Here is a 21,467-nt window from a genome sequence, read left to right on the forward strand (position 1 = left end):
CCAGTAAAATAAATATATTAGTTTAAAAAATAATTTCCTTGTTTTTCACATGGCTTTTGGACGATAGATGGTTATTACATATATTTTTATGCTTCCAGTCAACATGATGTTGCAGAATTAGCAAAACAACAGTTCAGCTGACACATAGAAGTCACCTGGGAACAGCTCAGCTCTGTATTGAGGGGTTGGTGTCAGGTGTCTTTGTTTATTCGCCAACGCAGACAGAGCTGCCGTGGGCAACAGCTTCGCCATTTTACAGCAATACAGTTGAAAGCCGCGCCATTTTAATCGGCCGATTTTCCACGATTCCGTGATTGCGGAAACCACAGGGCTCTAGATAGGGGAATTTGACTAAATGTTGAACTGTCCCTTTAACTCATCCACAGAGAGCACCCCGGAGGCTCCGGAGACAGGGGGGCTGCCCACTGACCCCGTGTCCCAGGCAGAGGTGTCGATTGTGGGGGAGACGCTGGAGGACATGTCCCTGTCCTCCACCTCCTCTCTGGACCGGAACGACACCAGTCAGGAATACATGGACGACTTCGACCTGGGTAACGAGGCGTTCTCATCTCCAATCAATCAATCAATCAATCAATCAATCAATCAATCAATCAATCAATCAATCAATCAATCAATCAATCAATCAATCAATCAATCAATCAATCAATCAATCAATCATCAGTCGGTGCATTGATCCGTTTTCCTGTTTCTCCATATTTGTCAACAGGAAGTGGCGGCGTCGGCCTGATGCTGCTCTCCTCCGCCAAGAACGACGAGGACGACTCGGGGCTCGACCAGTCGTGCGCCAGGTTTGACGACGACGACAAGGTGTCCATCAACGGCGTCACCAAGGCGACGGGACTGTGTTTCCTAGACGACGGTATGGACTGGACCGGCATGAGGCTCAGTGGTGAGTTTGAGTTTAACACGACCGGCGCAAACACCGGGAACAGAAACGTTTAGTGGTGGTAACACTTTACCTGAATAGGTGTTCATAAGACGGACATAACAGCTGTCATAAACATCAATGAATACTTATGACAGCTGTCGTTAAGTGTCATTCGGTAAGTTATGTCACTTTTGATGCAAAGTTGACATTGTTTGAGATGTTCCTTGATATGACAACTTGACATAATTGTTAAAGTTTGTCCATTAGGTCTGTTATGACAGTTTAAATTGTCTTTATGTCAAGTTGTCAGAACAAAAACATCTCAAACAATGTCAACTTTGCATCAAAAGTGACATAACTTACCGAATGACACTTAACGACAGCTGTCAGAAGTATTCATTGATGGTTATGACAGCTGTTATGTCAGTCTGATGAACACCTATTCAAGTTAAGTGTTACCCGTTTGGTTAAAGACGTTGGCTTGTCTCCAGGCGACAGAGCGGAGCATCATGGGACGCGACGCCGCCGCTGCAGTCAGCAGGAATTCCACGACCAGGTACGACTCAACACACCGCCACTGTTTCCTGTTTCCTGTTTCCTGTTTTTCATCATTGTCATTTTCAACACCTCTACCTCCGTTGTTCAGCTGATGTAATTATCAGGGGTGATAACGCTCCAGCATCATGCCGGATTTCCGGCGTACCGAGGTGTTTGCGAAAAAAAAAAATCAGGTTTGCGTTGGTGTAGATCCGAGAGGCGCTTTCACTCAAAACCACACCAGTAGCAGTGTTTCCCCTAGCCGTTTTGTGTGTGTTCGTCTCTCACGCGCTCTGTTTATATTAAATAAACACAAATAGGCTACAAACGTGCACACATTGGCCTCATTGGCCTCTAGTATTTGTTAATCGTGGTGTTTTATTTTGAAAAGGGTTTGAAAATTGACCAGATTCTCTCGTGTTTATTTGTTTGACTTCCTGCCCGGCTTGATGCGATCGCTCGCGGCTCGGGCACAAAATAGACCAGACGCCAAAACGATCCCTGTACATTTATATCCACAAAAGTCATCAGAATATTTAATTTAATGGACTATTTATCAAAATGTTGTCCTAGGGAATCACACCCCTGGATCACGGCATATATCTTGGCTTAGGGGCTCGCTTACCTCCCAGGGAAAACAAGTTCAGGCTCAGGATTTTTTTTTACTATCACCCTTGAATTATGTTGTTAAGACGCCGCCGCCCTGGCTCCTGACTCACCTGTGGACGACCTCGCCCACGGGTGTGACGGCAGGTCGACACGTCAGTCTCACGTTGAACCGAGACTGAGCTTAAATCATTAGATGATTAATGTGAAACACTGAGTGTCTCTGTTCATCCTGCTTCACTCTCACTCTTCATGTGCAGCTGATCAATAATAAACCAGTAAAACCAAAAATAATCACAGAAACGCTGAAATCTTTTTAATGTTTTGCATTATTTGTAATTTCATAATAATAATAACAATAATAAACTTTATTTATAGAGCACTTATCAAGCGAGAGTACAAAGTGCTTAACAGAGAAAAGTTCAAACAAAAAAATGAAATCACAGGGGATAAAATTAAACATTAAAATGTTTCAGCTGTATAGTAACAAACAGGTGGGAAAAATCAAGCAACTCAGGTAAAATCAGGAAAAGCTAAACAAAAGAAACATGTTTAAAGTAGAGACTTAAAGGAATAGTTCACCAAAAAATGAAATTCATTAGTCATTATTGCCTCCCCCTCATGATGATGAATACTCTGGAGTAGTTTTTTATTCCTCAAAGTGCATCTGAAGACCCGGGAGGCCGGTTCATAGTCCAACCAAAACTTTAGATGAGAGTAATAATAGGGCCCGACACAAAAACATCCATAAAACTACACAACAACCATTTAATATTCCTCCACACTGCTCGTCCACTGCAATCCAAGTGTCCTGAAGGGAGATAGTCCAGAGTTTACTGGAAACTACCTCATTGAGGCAAGTCTGCACCCCAAGCAAATTCAATCCAGGACTGTTGAGGCTGTAAAAATGTCCTAAATGAGGTAGTTTCCAGTAAACTCTGGACTATCTCCCTTCAGGACACTTGGATTGCAGTGGACGAGCAGTGTGGAGGAATATTAAATGGTTGTTGTGTAGTTTTATGGATGTTTTTGTGTCGGGCCCTAATACTCTCATATAAAGTTTTCATCCGGAGTATTCAGCATGAGGGTGATGACTGAATTTCATTTTGTGATGAACTATTCCTTTCATTATTACTACCTTTATTAATAATTTTAATTTGTAAAGGGGCCATGACCACAATTAATAGACATAAACTATTGGAAAAATTAAAAGACCTGAACCAGGAAAACAGGATGTTCTTAAACTTAAACAGAAACCACGAGACACAACATCTGAATCCTCATAGTTGATCTGGTTTATGTCCCCCCCCCCCCACACACACCTCAGGGCGGCTCGTCCCTGGACCTCTCCCCCTCCGACAGCTGCGGCTCTGGGGGAACCTACATGTGGGACGAGGAGGGTCTGGAGCCACTGGGGGGCGCCGTCACCTCCATCGCCTCCATCAACACCAACGGCAACACCACCCACCACATCGGCAGCTTCGACTCCGACCTCAACAGCATAGTAAGGCCGCCGCACATCTGGAGACAGATGTTCACACATATGAGTTAACATGATGATGTTTTTAACGTGTAGAGACAAACAGTACGAGACACGTGTGGTGACGACAAGAATAAAACTAAACAAAACTAAAACAAAAACATACAAGACAATACAGAGTAGCATAGCGAGTAATAATAATAACATAAAAATAATAATAGTTATATTCATATCTATAACAATGATAATGATAGTTAAACAAACAAACGAAAAGAAAGAAAGAAGGAAACAAGAGAATTAAAGGATGAAACATGAACACTAGGGTCAAAGTTAATATCAACTAATCATTAGCATCTTTATTTATATAGCGCATTTCATACCAAGGCAACTCAATGTGCTTTACATAAAGACAAAACATTAAAAACATAAAAAAAAACTAAGCTAAGATAATACGAATTTAATAGAAACTACAGATTTATTATTATAATAAAATGTGTAGTTTCTTTTAAACATGACAACATGAGAATCTCACTGTTTTCTGTCTGATGTTTTCTTCATTTTTCTCTTAATTGCTTCATTATATCAATGATATTGTATTTTGTGAAGCACCTTGTAACCCTGGTTTTGAAGTTTTGAGGTGCTATAGAAATAAAGTTTATTATTATTATTATAACCATTATAACCAGGTCTCTGGTGTAAAAACCAGATAATTAAAGCAGCAGTTCATAAAGAACCAGTGGAAACAAAGACGTGTGTGGTGTTTGACCCAGAACCTGAAGCTGGTTCTGCTCAGTGAAGCTCTGAGGCTTTTACTGGTTTAACTGGGTGAAACAGAGTGAGTCATTAATATTCCAGCAGCATCGCCTCCGTCCATCCTCCCTCTCTCCCTCTCTCCTTCTTTCTCTCTCTTGGCTTGAGAAACCAGCAGCCACCAGAAACTGGGTCAGGACCGTCTGATCTGGTCTAGTCCGGTCTGATCTGGTCTCGTGTGCTGGTTGTAGAGTAGGAGCAGATGGTCTAGGTCTAGTGAGACCGGTGAGGAGCTGAAGGTGGAAGGTGCTGCTGCAGGTTTGGACTCGGAGCTCAGAGCAGCTGGACGATCAGACATCACAGAACCGTTTCTAAAACATTAAAGGGATAGTTCAACATCCATAATCCCTATAGTCATAGCAGTAGGTTTGTTACCTTTAACTGTCGGTGCAAGCTAGCAACAGAACGTTACCACACAGAGTTGTTTTAGAGGGAAATTCATGCAAAACCACTGATGCGTGTTGCCTTCAGGGACAGTTTTTCATCAACAGTCTCTGCATTTCCCTCTAAAACAACTCTGTCTGGTAACGTTGTGTTATTATCTCATAGCGTGGTGAATGTGCAGCTCACTACTTGTCCACCAGAGCGTTGTGGAGTTGTTGGATTGTGTATTTGATGAGTTTGATGAGTTTGAAACCAAGAAATCCCATAATGAGCCTCCGTAGCGTAGCTCTGAGCAGCTCACGGCTCTGCTCCGCCGTTCTAAAAATAGCTTGCACCGACAATTAAAGGTAACGAACCTACTGCTATGACTGTAGGGGTTATGGCAATGGGCCAGTTTGACAAAATGTTGAACTATCCACTTAAATATCAGAGTTGATCCGCCCTAAAAAAAACAAAACTCCCATCCTTCAGACTGTTCTGTGTTGAACTCATAAAGGACGAGTTCAGACGTGTCCTCGGCTCGTCTCGTCTCTAAAGCATCAGCGTCCACGTCCACTTCCTGTCTGAGGTGGAGGAGCTGAGTGAAGTCAAGTGAAGTGAAGTGAAGTCCTCTGGCTCCCTCTGGTGGCCGAGCTGTGAACTGCAACGTGTCACTCATGAAATACTGAAAATACTCATGAGATCATCTATCATCTATAAAATAAGAACTTAATTAAACATAGACAAACATATTTCACAAACCTCCAGATGTGAGCAGTTAGAGGGATGGTTCACCCAAAATTCAAATTTCACTCATTATCTCATTATCTCCTCCCCCTCATGTGGACTAAGGGCTGGGAGAAGTTTCAGAGTCCTCCGTGGCTTCTCTGAGTTACAGGGGGTCTCGGCGTAGCAGTGCATGTCCATATAACGGTTGCAAATGGATACCAACTGTCTTCGTAACAAAAAGACACACCAAAAAACACCCAGATACCTCCATGCTGCTCGTATGTAATGTCCCTCTTGTATTGAAGTCTATATTAAGTCTATATTTCAAGCTTGCTTAATTTTTTTCAGAACAATTTCGCATTTCGGGGCTTCAATACAAGACGGACATTACATACGAGCAGCATGGAGGTATTTTGATGTTTTTTGGTGTGTCTTTTTGTTACGAAGACAGTTGGTATCCATTTGCAACTGTTATATGGACATGCACTGCTACGCCGAGACCCCCTGTAACTCAGAGAAGCCACGGAGGACTCTGAAACTTCTCCCAGCCCTTAGTCCACATGAGGGGGAGGAGATAATGAGTGAAATTTCAATTTTGGGTGAACTATCCCTTTAAAGATAATAACAGACGGTGCAGATGGTTCAAGAACAGAGGTGACATCCAGGTAAATAAAAAAAAAAGGTCTAGGTTCTTGTTTTTAGTTTTATTTATTCTCATTTTAAATATTTTAAACTTTCCTTTCATTTTGTCTGAGCGCTCTGAGGACTACATTACCCATGAGCCTCAGCTGAAGAATGTGTTGCTATGGTTTCTGGGTGCTGTAGTTTTTGTTTTATTTTGTTTTTTTTTATCCTCCAGCTGCTTGATGATTGTCGGATGTTTTCCTGCTGAAATGCATCATGGGAGTTGTAGTTTAGATCATATTACCACCATGAAGAGTCAGTTTAACGAACGTCAGACTAATTGTTTTAGTTTTAATCGTCGTCTTCAGCGGATTAAAGTCGGAGCGCTGCGTTCAACAACGACCTCCTCCAGTCCTGACTGATGCCGAGTGCTCGTTAATGAGCTCGCTGTCGTTGTGCGCCCTTTGTGTTAACGAGCTGTGGGTCTTCAAGAGCGATTGACCCTAATGAGCCTCCGTCCTTAACGATCTGAGGACGCTAACGACTCCTCAGCTCCATGTCTGGAGTCATCACCGCCAGCAGGGGGCAGTGTGGCTCTGTGGACAGGTGGAGGTGTGTGTGTCTGTGTGTGTGTGTGTGTGTGTGTGTTACTGCCATACGTGACTAAAAACATTGATCGGTGCAGAGCTGCAGAGAAAGAAAGAGGAGAAGACTCGAATCCTAACACAATAAGAGCCTCTGTAAATTAATATTATAATGACACGGCACAAATTTTCATCCACCAATAAGAACTGAGCTCAGAAAGATGTGCTGAGTCACCGTAGTTGATCATGTTTGCTGCGCATTCATGGAAGAAATTGAGCTTTTATTTTGCTGAAGAGGAAAAGTGTAAAGATTTTATTTTCTCCAAGTGAATAGAGTTCATAGAATAAACATTACACACATTATACACATTCATGCAAAACCGCTGATGCACGTTGCCTTCAGGAACAGTTTTTCATCAACAGTCTCTGCATTTCCTTCTAAAACAACTCTGTGTGGTAACGTTGTGTTATTATCTCATAGCGTGGTGAATGTGCAGCTCACAACTTGTCCACCAGAGCGTTGTGGAGTTGTTGGATTGTGTATTTGATGAGTTTGATGAGGGAAACCAAGAAATCCCATAATGAGCCTCCGTAGTGTAGCTCTGAGCAGCTCACGGCTCTGCTCCTCCGTTCTAAAAATAGCTTGCACCGACAATTAAAGGTAACAAACCTACTGCTATGACTATAGGGGTTATGGTGATGGGCCAATTTGCCAAAAATGTTGAATTATCCCTTTAAAGAAGAGGATGAAGGGAGAGAAGAAGGAATAAAGGAGGAAGAGGGAGATAAGAGAGGAGGAGATTAGGAGGTAATGTGTTGATGTGGATGAGTGCTCCCGTGTGTGTGTGTGTGTGTGTGTGTGTGTGTGTGTGTGTGTGTGGGGTTTCCTCTCAGGTCACTGTGCTGTGACTAAGCTTCTAGTGACAGGAAACACTGTGTGTGTGCGTGTGTTCAAACTCTTCGTTTGCACAAGACAAACTCTCTTAAGCTGAAATTTGTTTTTAATTTATGAGTTGGAAAGAAACTTTAAAATCGTCCTATCCACCACTTTCCGGAGAATGACGCTGGGTGTCGCCATGACGCTCCATTCCACCGTTACTGTATTGTTGATAGCATAGACTGGTTGATAGACATTGGCTGTGATGACTTTATAATCATCACGTAATTTTAATGAGAACAATACGGACGAGGTTTTAGCTTTGTCACATTTTCACGTCACTATATCACCGTTGTGACGACTCTGATGTTTATGAAGTCTATAAAACAAATTGTTGAACAAATATTTTAGATTAGCTGGGCTAACCGTTAGCTGTTAGCCGTTAGCAGTGTCAATAAACAATAACTCAATAAACGGTCCATGAAATAAATATTTTCTCCAGCGGATATCTGAGTTCCAACATGACTGAGCTAACTGGAGTAGTTTCATGTCGTGTCCCACAACGGGAGGGTTTTAACAGCTGACATCCTGCTGTTAGCTTAGCTGTCAGCAGCAGCAAAGCTAACAACTACGACAACCATGACTAATTACAAAAACGTGCACACAGAAATAGTAATGTTTGTTCAATAATTCATTTTCTAGACTTAACAAACATCAGATTGAGTCAAAATGGTTTTGGCAGCCCGGAGCCCCCACATTTGGTACCTACACCGATGGCTAATGCTACCAGTTAGCCGCTCGCTAGAACTGGTGGCTAACGCTACCAGTTAGCCGCTCGCTAGAATGCTACTAAAACCCACTTCCGTTGTGGTCTGACGCAATGGATCATGGGAAAATAAAGTGGTGGATAACAACTGACTGTTCTGATGTGAAGATCAATAAATTATATTTGAATAATTTCATTCTTATCAACAACAACAACCAACAGTGTGTCGTCTGTCCGTCCCTCAGCTCCTCCCCCTCCGTCTGCGGCTCTGAGCTCATTGGTTCCTACTGAGGAAGAAGAATCACAAAAAATCGAAGAAAAAAGAAAGAACGAGAATCTTTAAACATTTAGTTTCTGTCTTCAGAACGTCTGTTCAATAAAGTTTACGTTTGGGAAATCAAACGAGCAGCAACAACACACGCTGAGCTGAACCAGAGAGAAAAGAAAAGAAAGGATTAAGAGGAATAAATAAATAAATGCCTTGGTTCAACGATGTTTTCCTGAATATTATTTAACAACGATGATGAATGATGAACGTCTCAGTCGAACCTTCATCTTCCTCTTCATCCCTCAGACGACCGTCGACCTTCTCTCTGGGAGGAAAAATGAGACCAAGAAATAAAAAAAAACCTTCATCTGAGTTTTATTTTCATTCCTTTGTGTGAGTTTGTTGAAGGACGTTAGTTTGTACGAGGTCAAACAGCCTCATTGTGGTTCAGCTACGTCTATTATTTACTGTATCGGAGGTTTATGTGTTATACAGGATGTAACATGTGGTAGAGATGCTACTAATATATATAATCTATAATCTATAATCTATAATCTATAATCTATCATCTGTCTCAGGACATCCTGAACAACCTGGACTGCGACCTGGAGGACGATGACCTCATGCTGGACGAGGACTTTGCAGAAGACGTGTCTCTGCACAGCGGTGCGTTCACTGTCCGCGCCTCGAGTCGGTTCAAATGTTTTCAGTTTGTTTGCAATCTCTAAAAACTATCGGGCTAACTACAGAGTTCAGTTCAACATTTCTTTACGTTCAAATGGATAAAACTTTATTGTCACTGTGCAATAGGCTACACAACGAAATGTACCTGTTTATATATTGTTTTATTCAACTCCCCATTAACTGTTACTGAGTTGAATGAATTAATTTATATTTATTTACGTGTCGTGCACCAATTAAGGCGCCCATGCAGCCTATCAGGGCTTAGTTACAAGACACATTTTCATCATATTTAGACACCAAACAAAATCATCAGAGCACAGACAAAACCAAACAAAACCAAAAACCACATGGAATTCACATCAATAATTCACTTTATGCCTCGATAACCATATTATAACCGTATTTATCATGGTATTACATAGTTCTTGTTCTAGGAATCATAACATGACCCCTCCCCACCTGTCTTATTTCATGACAACCATGTGCAGCCTCTCAGAGCAACACTCACATTCACACACAGGCAGTAATATATTTAAAAACATAATTTTAGAAGCTAAAACAGTTGAGTGAATACTGATAGCTCTAGCGATCTATGACGGTTCGTTACGTGATGCAGCTCTGCTCTTTATGAGCCTTTTCCTTTTCCTTTGATAAACTCCTGTTTGATGTGGACTGTGCAGATGGAGACGGGTTGTCCCACATGGCTCAGTGGAGGATGAGACAGCTCTGCTGGGGGACGCAGGACGTCCACAATGACAACGAAAGGTGAGCGATTAACGTCTGTCACTTATTTCTTCCTGCCTCGGTAAAGAACCTTGAGCTCAAAATGATAAACGATCACACACCAGTTCCCAGCTCTTTGCAGCTGAAATGTGTTTAAATTCAGATGACTGCTGTTTACTTTGTGCCAGAAGGCGCCGTGGAGACGTTGCTGCCTCTCTGGCATCTTGTTAATTACAGTGTTGTAGCGCTGCCAGCAGCTGAAGAGACGGTGGCAGAGGGATAGGAAGGTCAGAGAGTCAGAGAGTCAACGTCTTCTCTCTGTCACTTTCATGAATGTTATCAACACGCGACCCGACCGTTCACCCACCGAGGCCTCAGAGTTGACAAGATGGCAAATGTCAAGTCAATAATGGGTTCTGTTTATGATTATGTGCAGCCATGTTTGTGTCGGTTTATTATTACAAAAAAGGGAAAAGTAAATCTGCAGATTATTGTGGGACAGTCTGATTGGATCAGGAGGAGGTGATGTCATAACCTCTGCTCCTCAGAGGAGGAAGAGGAGGAAGAGGATGAAGAAGAAGCCGTCGCTTGAGCCGAATTTGAGATGAAGTCTGAATATGAGGTTTTATTAACGCTGCATTTATACAGAATTTAGTTTGTTTGTTTTTCTAATTTACCTTTTATTCATTTCCTTTTAGTAACACACACATATGCACCAACTGGGCACAAGACACGACACGACATGACATAGCATAGCATAGCATAGCATAGCATAGCATAGCATAGCATAGCATAACATAGCATTACCATAACATAACATAACATATCATATCATAGCAATAGCATAACATAACATTAGCATAGCATAGCATAGCATTAGCATAACATAACATAGCATAGCATAGCATTAGCATTAGCATAGCATAACATAACATAGCATAGCATAGCATAACATAACATAGCATGGGGATGATTTGGGCATCAAGTACAGACAGCAGAGTCCACATAAGCACATCATACATAAGACGACTGGTTTCAGTGCCTGTCCCTTTAAATGCAAATGAGCCACTGCTTGTCCCGCCCCTTTTACTGGCACCAAATAAAGGTGGAGTTATGCAAATTCAAAAACTAATGACATCATTGGAAGACATCTGAGGGAACAGCTCGTAAAACCACATGGATTTCAACCTCAGGAGTTTGAAAATTATAGATTTTTTTTGTCAATTCTCACATTTATATACCCAAATATATGTTAAAGAGCCTTCAGAAAGTGATATTTCCATAATATGTCCCCTTTAATGCAAGTAAAAACGTGTGGATGGAAACATGGTTAGTGACCACTGTGCATTTACACAGTTTTAATGATGCAGTGAAGGAGCTCGGTGCAGAGACCTCGCCTCGTTTCACATCTGAAAGAAATGTCAAAAACATTTACAGTTCTGTTTTCAAAGATATTATTAGTGAGTTCCCAGTCAAACAGCATTCGCTTTAGCAGACGACTCCCTGCTCATTAAAGTGAGGCTTCATTTACCTGAGGGGCTTCATTAAAGCAGAGTGTGTGTGTGTGTGTGTGTGTGTGTGTGTGTGTGTGTGTGTGTGTGTGTGTGTGTGTTTGCTGCTGTTCATGCACACTCACAGGTTTACAGGAATACAGAGTAATGAAATATGAAACCCTGTCAGCTAGAGATGTCACCATTATACAATTTCTTGGTACGATTATTGTCAGAGAAATAATCACGGTGTTACGATTATCTCGATTATTCTGCATTAATTCATTTCACAACACTATGAATGTGTAAAATCAAATATAGTCAAAATATAATTACATTACTCATTGTTTAGTAAGTAAGTAAGTACTCTATTTATATAGCACCCTTCTCAGTACGAATACACAGAGTGCTTCACAGCATTGCATTTACACAAAATATTTCAAGTATCTATTAATATATGACCAATTCTTAATCCCCAGGGGAAGTGTTTGAAATATTCAGGTCATAAATTGTTATCTATACCAAATGTTTGCGTTTATTTTAATCGTTTTTTGTTTTGTTTTGCCTTTTTTTTTAGGGTTAAATTCCTACCAATTCAATGTTACGTTAGTTAAATGGACCAGTTTCTGTGCATTTACCTTTATTTTTGCACACAACTGCAGATACGGTTCCAACATCATCTTTTTGGGAAAGTGACAGTATTTAGGAATCTTTACGATTAATTAATTGTGGCGTTTAATACCACGATTAATTGTGAAAACAGGTAATTGTGATGTTGGACATGATGTTGACTTCTCTGTCGTCCCCTCAGCGACTTCCAGTGTTACAAGCTCACTGAGGATCCGGGGAACATGAGGACAGACACGATCAGGGACAGTGACCTGATTCTGGACCTTTGTCCTTCGAGGTGATTCTGAATTAAACTCGGGTCACTGCTAGATTAGTGCTTGAAGGTTTGTTGCATGTGGCCGTCGGCTCATCTCCGCTGCTGCAGCTTCACCATCTTCTCATGTTTATATAAAAGTTCAGGCAGAGGAATGTGAGATTCATCAGCGCTGAGCCTCATTTTTATATGTTTTTTATATGACACCAGGAGATGTTCAGATGTACGGTGCTCTGTGCTCGTCCCTTAAAGGGATAGTTCAACATTTTGTCAAATTGGCCCCATCACCATAATCCCTATAGTCATAGCAGTAGGTTCGTTGTCGGTGCAAGCTGTTTTTAGAACGGTGGAGCAGAGCCGTGAGCTGCTCAGAGCTACGCTACGGAGGCTCATTATGGGATTTCTTGGTTTCCCTCCATCAAACTCATCAAATACACAATCCAACAACTCCACAACGCTCTGGTGGACAAGTTGTGACCTGCACATTCACCACGCTATGAGATAATAACACAACGTTACCACACAGAGTTGTTTTAGAGGGAAATTCATGCAAAACCAGCTGATGCGCGTTGCCTTCAGGGACAGTTTTTCATCAACAGTCTCTGTATTTCCCTCTAAAACAACTCTGTGTGGTAACGTTGTGTTATTATCTCATAGCGTGGTGAATGTGCAGCTCACAACTTGTCCACCAGAGCGTTGTGGAGTTGTTGGATTGTGTATTTGATGAGTTTGATGAGGGAAACCAAGAAATCCCATAATGAGCCTCCGTAGCGTAGCTCTGAGCAGCTCACGGCTCTGCTCCGCCGTTCTAAAAATAGCTTGCACCGACAACTAAAGGTAACGAACCTACTGCTATGACTATAGGGATTATAGAAATGAGCCAATTAGCCAAAATGTTGAACTATCCCTTTAACGCAGCATCCTAGAGGTGAAGCGACCAGATGTTAAACAGCTGTCCGTCTCTCCTCCTCCTGTCAGGTCTCCCTGTCTGTCCCCTGGTAGTCCCGGTCTGGGTCTGGATGTGGAGGAACTGGCTGACGACTGCTCGGCCGTGCGCTCGCAGCTGGAGCACCTGCAGAGGCTGCTGCTGCAGGTGAGAGGGGGCGGAGCCACTAGGCCGAGGGCGCCGCATTTTAAAGGGATAGTATAATTTTTTTAAAGTGGGGTTGTATGATCTCCAAATAGCCCCTAAGTACTTTAATTGCAGTAGCAGACTCTCTGCACTCCTCCCGTTAGCAACGCCAGCCCATAATAGCCCTGCCCAGAGATTTACAACATACAGTGACCTAACCAACTGCTGATCGGCGGGCGCTAACCCTGGGCGGAGGGATACGTGAGTTGGTTTGGTCCAAACAAAAGCTGCGTTTTTCCTGCACTTTGAAGGGCTGGAATAAATTATATTATAGTGAACAATGGAACTGTGTATTTATTTTCAGGTAAAACCTCTTTTAGGCCGTGAAAATAGGCCGTTTCTTTGGGTCTGTTCACAACACTGTATGTTGTAAATCTCTGGGCAGGGCTATTATGGGCTGGCGTTGCTAACGGGAGGAGTGCAGAGAGTCTTCTACTGCAATTAAAGTACTTAGGGGCTATTTGTAGATCATACAACCACACTTTAAAAAAAAATGCTACTATCCCTTTAACATGAAAATCCATAAAAAGTTTTAAGTTTTTAATGTTTTTCTGTGTTCAATAATAGTATGCATTTATGTCCATGTTTACATTCTCTACATAGGTTTTTATCTATTCCTATTCCTGTATATGTTATGACGTTTTTCTTGTGACTTTGAATGTTGTTTCCATTTATTACTACTGATATTCATGGGCTATCAAATAATGTGTGATGTTTTCGTATGTAGTTGTTAATTTTAGTTAAGTATTTTTACCTGTCTTTACGCACAAGGAGACAATCTTAAGCCTAATTATGGGATTGGATCACACAGCAACACACCTGCAAGCCCATTGGTGGCTCATGTTTATTTATAGATGTGTTTCCTATCGTTCTTTATAATAGCACCTGAAGAAGAAACATTATGCATAATAATAATAATAATAATAATAATAATAATAATGATTATTATTATTATAATACATACATACATTCATGTGTTTGTTATCTGTTCCCCAGGAGGAGGACATGGACGACGACACTCTGACCACAGACACTCTGAGTCCTGAGACCAACGACTCGTCCCACAGCTCTGACACACAGGTACACATCCGCCTTTCATGTGTTTACGGCTGAGGTCGCCATAGCAACAGCAACAACAACCTTGTTTACACCGTGTGTGTGTGTGTGTGTGTGTGCAGGTGCAGGCGCTGCTGCAGGAGGTGCAGCAGCTCAGGGAGGAGCTGAGGAGCCGAGACCGAACCATCGCACAACTCACACTGCAGCTGGTCTGTGTCTACGTCACTCTGTGTGTGTGTCTGTGTGTGTGTGTGTCTGTGTGCGTGTGTGTGTGCATATCTGAACATGCTAACATCACCATGGTAACGTGCAGACATGTGACAGTCGGTACCGTGACAACAACTGTAGCAACTGTTTAACAACTGTAACAATAACTGGTGATGATCTGCTGCTTCCAGGAGAAGCTGAGCATGAAATAACTGTGTGTGTGTGTTTGTGTGTGTGTGCGTGTGCAGACTGTCCCCACGGCAACCGCCAGGTGTCATTGCCAGGAGACGACAGGAAGGATGGATCGACACACACAGACGAGCGTGGCAGAGAGAGAGAGTGTGGCCTCACAGACACCCTGGAAAGAGCACACTGTGAGTAACACACACACACACACACACACACACATACACACATACACACACATGCACACACAGCATTTAGACACCAGACAAAAACAGCAAAAAAAGAAACTTTATCGACACTTTATTGACAGTAGAAGTAGATCAGAACCACAGACTCTCAGTGTTGGGGCGTTGCTTTAAAAAAAAAAAATCCGGCAAAAAAAGACAAAAAAATTCTGGCAAAAAAAATAAGATAAAATTTCAAAAAAGATGCATCGTAAAAAAAAATTCTGGCAAAAAAAACTAAACAAAAAAAATTCCAGAAAAAAAAAAGTCCATTGTAAAAAAAAAAATTCTGGCAAAAAACTAAATCCATCGTAAAAAAAAATCAAAAATCAAAAATCTGGCGAAATGGTTCTGCCAGATTTTTGATTTTTGATTTTTTGGCTGGCCCTAATACTCCTTCATAGAGGTTGGTTGGTTCCAGATAAACGGCTTTTTTCCAGTTGATGGACTGAAACTAAATGTGTATTTAACGTAGCTACACTTCAACAGGTGTGTTATTGTTTAGTGACGGTGCACTGAGTGAGTTGGAGGAAGAAGAAGATGGTGAAGGTTTTTGTGTCGAGACGTCAAATCAGAACGGATTAAAAAAAGAAAGAAAAAAACCTGTGAAACTCTTTTCCTTCTGTCTCACAGTTTATTTACGTATCCTCTCTCTCTGCTGGAGAAGCTGTAGGTGTGTGTGTGTGTGTGTGTGTGTGTGTGTGTGTGTTGTGGTTATAAAGTTTACTTCCTTGTTGTTTGAGCCTGAGCACAAAGACTTGTGGGTAACGTAGTCCTGACAGTGCAACCAGCTGCTCTGGTGTTGACGACGGGACGTGACGAGGTTTCTGACGCAATATTTTTTTTCGTAGGATAGGTCCGGGAAAGTCCCGCCTTTCCCGCCTCTGATTGGCTAGATGGGCTCCATTTTCGACTCTGATTGGCTAGAAGGACTCTCGCCTGATTGGTTGTTTGTTTTGGCTGTGAAACGGCTGTGAAACGCAGGCTGTCGGCAAAGTGTGATAAGTTCCTAGATCTACCTGGACTCTCTCTACTTAAAGGAGATATCAGTGAAATGTTTTTGTTAATATAAGTCCTAATTAGTCATATTTTCCGTCAGCAATCACTTACATAGAGTGTTTCGACCGGAACACGAGTCTCTCCGTCACTCTGCTCTGCTGTAACCCGAGGAGAAAACATTTCTTCTGGGATACAAGTGTTATCCAATGAGGAGAGAGAACGGCATGAAGGGCTGTGTGTGCAGCCAAGGGATGCGCGTGAATGTGGTGACGTAGCACGAGGACCAATTGATGCCTGACAAGGGCGGGGGCTGCTAACTCATGGTGCGTTCAAGGAAACTCGTACTTTGTGTTTTTCCTTCCTGTGAAGTCATACCAGTTCGACCTGGTACGAGTTCACGGGTCAGAAGTTACGAGTGGCCGTTATAGGGAACTTTCACAGACAACAGGATGGTAAAAACACGAGCTACGGGTTACCTGGAACGCTACCAAGTCGTAGTTGTGACTTGAAGCTGTAACTTACGGTTTCAAAAGCCTGCCTTGAACGCAGCATTAGCCGAAACGGCCGTGAAGCTGATATCTGCTTTAACTGGCCTGTCTGGCCTCTACCTGGTCTTTTTTACTAAACTTAACCAACTCCTTTCTTCGTTGCCTAAACCCAACCAATGGCACAATTACATTTCTCTCAAACTCAAAATGTAAACTTGGAATATAAGTTTAAAAACTACATTTTTCGGTCGGAATGTGAAACCAGCGGGGATCGAACTCGGATTCACCACACCGCAGGCGAAAATGCAAACCGCTACGTACGCCATGGCGTCAGAACACACTAAGTATTTCAGTTTGTGTACATATATTTTAGTTTACTGCAGTACTGTTGTGAGATGACGTTACACGGCCAAATCAAACAACCAATCGGTGGAGAGTTCATCCAGCCAATCAGAGGCGGGGGAGGCGGGACTTTCCCGGACCTATCCTACGGAAAAAAATATTGCGTTTCTGACGAGGTGTGTGTGTGTGTGTGTGTGTTCTGTGTCCGTCTCCCTCCATCTTTTTCTTTCACCTTCGTCTTCCTGTGTCCTCCTCCTCCTCCCCCCCCCCCCCCTCCCCCTCCTCCTTCTCTCTCTCCTCAGGCTTTCCCTCCTGTTCCTTTCCTCTCTCCACCCTGGCAGTATCAGCGCTCCCGGCCGTACAGGGGCCGGCCGCGGCCCAGCATCCCCTCCCACCTCGCTAGGAAAAGTGAGTCATGTGACCTGTGACCTCACCCCTTCCTCCCCTTCCTCCCCCCCCGTTTCCCTCCATGGACCCCTAATTCCACCTTAAAGGGATAGTAGCATTTTTTTTTTAAAGTGGGGTTGTATGATCTCCAAATAGCCCCTAAGTACTTTAATTGCATTAGAAGACTCTCTGCACTCCTCCCGTTAGCAACGCCAGCCCATAATAGCCCTGCCCAGAGATTTACAACATACAGTGTTGTGAACAGACCCAAAGAAACGGCCTATTTTCACGGCCTAAAAGAGGTTTTACCTGAAAAATAATACACAGTTCCATTGTTCGCTATAATATAATTTTTATAATTTTTTTATCGTTTCTGTTTGACGACACAATCTTTTAGTTCAGTCTCAGGATTACTGTCCACGACTGAAGGAGCTCTTCAACCAATCAGAGCTCAGCTAGGTGTGACATCATCATCAACCTCCTTCCCTCCCTCCTCCTCTTCCTCGTCTCGTGTCTCCGTCCGTCCTCTCGCTCTGACAGACGTGTTGTTTTTCTTCTCTGCTGTTGGTTGTTCTCCTGTAACGTCCTCTGTCTTCTGTCCTCTGTCCTCTGTCCTCTGTCCTCTGTCCTCTGTCCTCTTCCCTCTGTCCTCTTCCCTCTGTCCTCTGTCCTCTCGTCTCTCGTCTCTGCCCGACCAGGAGTGGAAACACTCGTCCTGTACTTCAGTGACACCGCCTGGTACAGTAGAAACTTTTTATTTTATCTTCCTCGTCCAGTTTCTGCTCTGTCTTTCATTTATCTCCTAAAATAAAAGTTTTTATTTTGGCCACTAGGGGGCGAAACAGCTTCACATCCCACTGCTGTGCGTGTGTGTGTGTGTTTGTGTGTGTTGGTGTCGCGTCGTTTTTTTTTATTGTTTGCACCGTATCAGACAAGGCCTCTTGTTGTTGTGGTTGTTTCTTACTTTAATTTTCATTCGTACTTTGTTGTTTTTTAAGAAAACACAAGATGCTCTGTGGAAAAACTCTGGAGAGGATTTGTTCTTGAACTCATTTCAGCCACAAGAAACTAAAGATCAAATCCCGTAAACTCATAAATCAGCTCTAGCGCCCCCGAGTGGCTGAGATGAGAATTACAAAAACAAAATCTCAAGTTTTCCCAGTTTTCTCAACTCTTGTGCAGTCTGAACTCAGATCTTTCCAACCGGGAAAAACAAATCTCCTCAGACTTAACAGAGAATCAGTCGTCTGACGTCAAACAACAATATGCGGCCATGCAGAACCAACGGTAAAACATCAAGTAAAATGCATTTAAATGCCAAAATACATTGAAACGTTATTTTTTCAATTGATTTTCTGTCCTTTGTGATGTTTTTATGCCTCAATGAAGCACTTTGAATCTAAAGTTTGTCCTGGTCCGACTTGTTTTTGTTCCAAAGCTTTGAAGTAGAAACTCTGAGTTTTCAACTGGGAAAGATCCAAGTTCAGAGTTGACTCGAACGCAGCATTAAATCAATGTAAACATCCTTTTCCCCCAAACACCTTGAAGGCATCTCGTCCCTGTTGGTAACTGGAGCTCACGGTGACGTCGTTTTGTTTCTAAAACTGTTTGAATAAATGTATCGATTAGATACTGAACAAACAGATCAGATCATCAGGAGCTGAAACTCTCAGACCGACGTTACGTTATAATAATAATAAATGATAGAATCCTGGACCAGCTGTCTGCACCGTGTTACCCATGATTCATTGCAGGTCGCACCTTCTTCTCCTTCACACTGAGCTGAGCCCGCTGAAGTCCAGAGGCTCGTTAGCGACGCTAAAATTAACCTTAATGGACGGCTCTTTAATTTTACATTAGCTGAGGTGCTTCACTTCACTTCAGCTCAAACCGCCGGCGATGACATCACGCAGGTCGACCTTCACCCGGAACTCAACCGGCCTCAACCGGTTCATCATCATGAAGCTAAAGGCCGTTACGTTACATTCACTTTATTAGCAATTTGTGCTGAGTTCATGCGATAGAGGAATAATTGGAAAAATGAATTTCTCTGTGTGATTTCACACATTCCTTAAGTGTTTTGCCAATTTTTAATCTATAAAAAGGTTTTAACATCCGATTGTATCTTTAAATTATTTAAAAGTCACAGACAAATATTATTTATCAGCTGCTTAGAAGCACTTGAATGCACCGAAGTCTGAAGAGTGAGACGTCAGGAAACACAAACGTCCGAGCTGCACATGAACGCAGCATCAGACTCATTAGAATCAATTAGCCGTTTTCATCATCATTGATTATATTTTTCAGTATTTAAGGACTGATAATGATAAGGACAGTTTTCACTGCGTGATGACATGACACTTGAACGCCTCTTTATCATTATTAATTGGTCTAAATTACCCTCCTTTTTAATTATTGCATCATTTTAATAATTGAGTTAATTGATGAAGCGGCATGAGAAGATATTATTCATCTAACGAGGCTCCGGGGGCCAGCGAGGGGGGGTCAGCACTTTGTATGCCTTAACACACACACACACACACACACACACACACATAGAGGCTGCAGTACCACCGTCCACCACCAGATGTCAGTCTTCACCAGCGAATGGTGAAAGTTTCCAGATGTTTTCATGTCTCTGTTTTTCCCTTTGTCAGCAAATCAATTGATTATTATGATCAGTTTATTTATTGAAAGCCTTATTAGTGATGTAATAATAGAATGGATTATTAATAATCATATTATATATATAATTGGATATAGATGAACAGATGAAGATGTATTTGGGTCTTTGGTTCATTCACTGTAGTTTAGTTTATTCTAGTCACATTGTGTGGAAACGTCAGTGAGCAGCTGTTTCACTAAATCACATCACTGATAGTTAACAAATTCTGAGTGAAGTTTGTTTCTCTTTGTCTCTTTGACACTGAGCTCAGATCCACACTGCAACAACGCAAAATCTTTCTAAGAACATTTGTCTTATTTCTCGTCAAAATGTCATTTCTAGTCAAAACAAATCTCATTCTACTTAAAATAAGACTCATCACATTAAAAAGCAGCTTGTTTTTAGACACTTTTTACTTCTTTGAAGCAGATTTTCACTTGAAACAAGTAGAAAAATCTTCCTTATTACAAGCACAAAAAACTTGCTTTCACTGGCAGATTTTTCTACTTATTTCAAGTCAAAATGTGTTTGAAACAAGTGAAAATGATCTAAAAACAAGTTAATTTTTAGGTGATAAGAGATTAGTTTTGACAAGAAATGAGACATTTTGACAAGAAAGAAGACAAATATTCTTGGAAAGATTTTGAGTTTTTGCAGTGCAGGTGTTTCCCTCTGCAGGTGAGAGTGTGTGAAGAAGGTTGAATCAGCTGATTCAAGATGGAGAGAGCGTCAAAGTGTTAATCGTTTCTTTCAGTTGTTAATGTGTGAAAATGTGAGTCGGAAACTTAAAACGTTGTCGTCGTCACCTCCGGCTGCAGTTTTTCTTTGTGTTTTTCCTCGTAGTTTGTTGCAGCGTTTAACACAGATCGTCTTCCCTGTTGTGTTTTATATTGGAGCAGATTTTGTCTCATTATCGAACGAAAACTGTTTCTGCAGCACAAAATATCAAAAAGCTGCTGATTCGTAATCTCATTCAGTTTAAGAATCTAAACGTTCGTCTTTTGCTGAACGAGTAAAACCTTTTATTTGTTTATTTATAGTTTTATAATCATTACAGGAACCATGAGAGGCAGGAACACAATCACAGCTTAATCTATTCCACAAAGTCAACAATGAGAAAGTAAATGTTGTTTGGTTTGGTATCACCGCCAACTTCAGTGTTTCTGCTGCATCGACAGGAAGTTCAGACCATTTTAAAAACAGCTGGATGTGACTGATACAGATGTGTTTGAAAAAAACTGATCAGGTTTATTGATCCTGGTAATACCCATCACCCATCACCTGCTGCTGCTGCTTCTGCTGTTTAATGTCTCGTTCATATTTTGGTTTTAGTGACGTTTTATTTTGAAGTTTACAAGCATTGGCTGCCTGATGCTGGTTAGATTTACTCATTTAGTGACCATAAACACATGAAATCAGACTTTAAAGGGATAGTTGAACATTTTATCAAATTGGCCCATTGCCATAA

General features: G+C 41.8%; 2 protein-coding genes across 3 annotated transcripts in view; one reads left to right on the top strand and one right to left on the bottom strand.

The window, feature by feature from the left end:
• hlfb (HLF transcription factor, PAR bZIP family member b) overlaps window positions 1-21,467 on the bottom strand; it is a 353,334-nt gene that overhangs the window by 324,100 nt on the left and 7,767 nt on the right. The gene's annotated exons all lie outside the window — the stretch shown is intronic.
• Window positions 1-21,467, top strand: part of LOC311003121 (uncharacterized protein) — a 41,968-nt gene that overhangs the window by 18,753 nt on the left and 1,748 nt on the right. The window contains exons 4-14 of the mRNA XM_083994806.1: window positions 387-551; window positions 728-910; window positions 1,381-1,445; window positions 3,360-3,536; window positions 9,112-9,199; window positions 9,898-9,982; window positions 12,242-12,337; window positions 13,292-13,406; window positions 14,442-14,525; window positions 14,624-14,710; window positions 14,957-15,082. Coding sequence (XP_083850932.1) covers window positions 387-551; window positions 728-910; window positions 1,381-1,445; window positions 3,360-3,536; window positions 9,112-9,199; window positions 9,898-9,982; window positions 12,242-12,337; window positions 13,292-13,406; window positions 14,442-14,525; window positions 14,624-14,710; window positions 14,957-15,082 — 1,271 coding nt within the window. The remainder of the gene's footprint in view (window positions 1-386; window positions 552-727; window positions 911-1,380; window positions 1,446-3,359; window positions 3,537-9,111; window positions 9,200-9,897; window positions 9,983-12,241; window positions 12,338-13,291; window positions 13,407-14,441; window positions 14,526-14,623; window positions 14,711-14,956; window positions 15,083-21,467) is intronic.

This window comes from Trachurus trachurus (assembly GCF_905171665.1).
Source record: "Trachurus trachurus genome assembly, chromosome: 19".
Classification (NCBI taxonomy): Eukaryota; Metazoa; Chordata; class Actinopteri; order Carangiformes; family Carangidae; genus Trachurus; species Trachurus trachurus.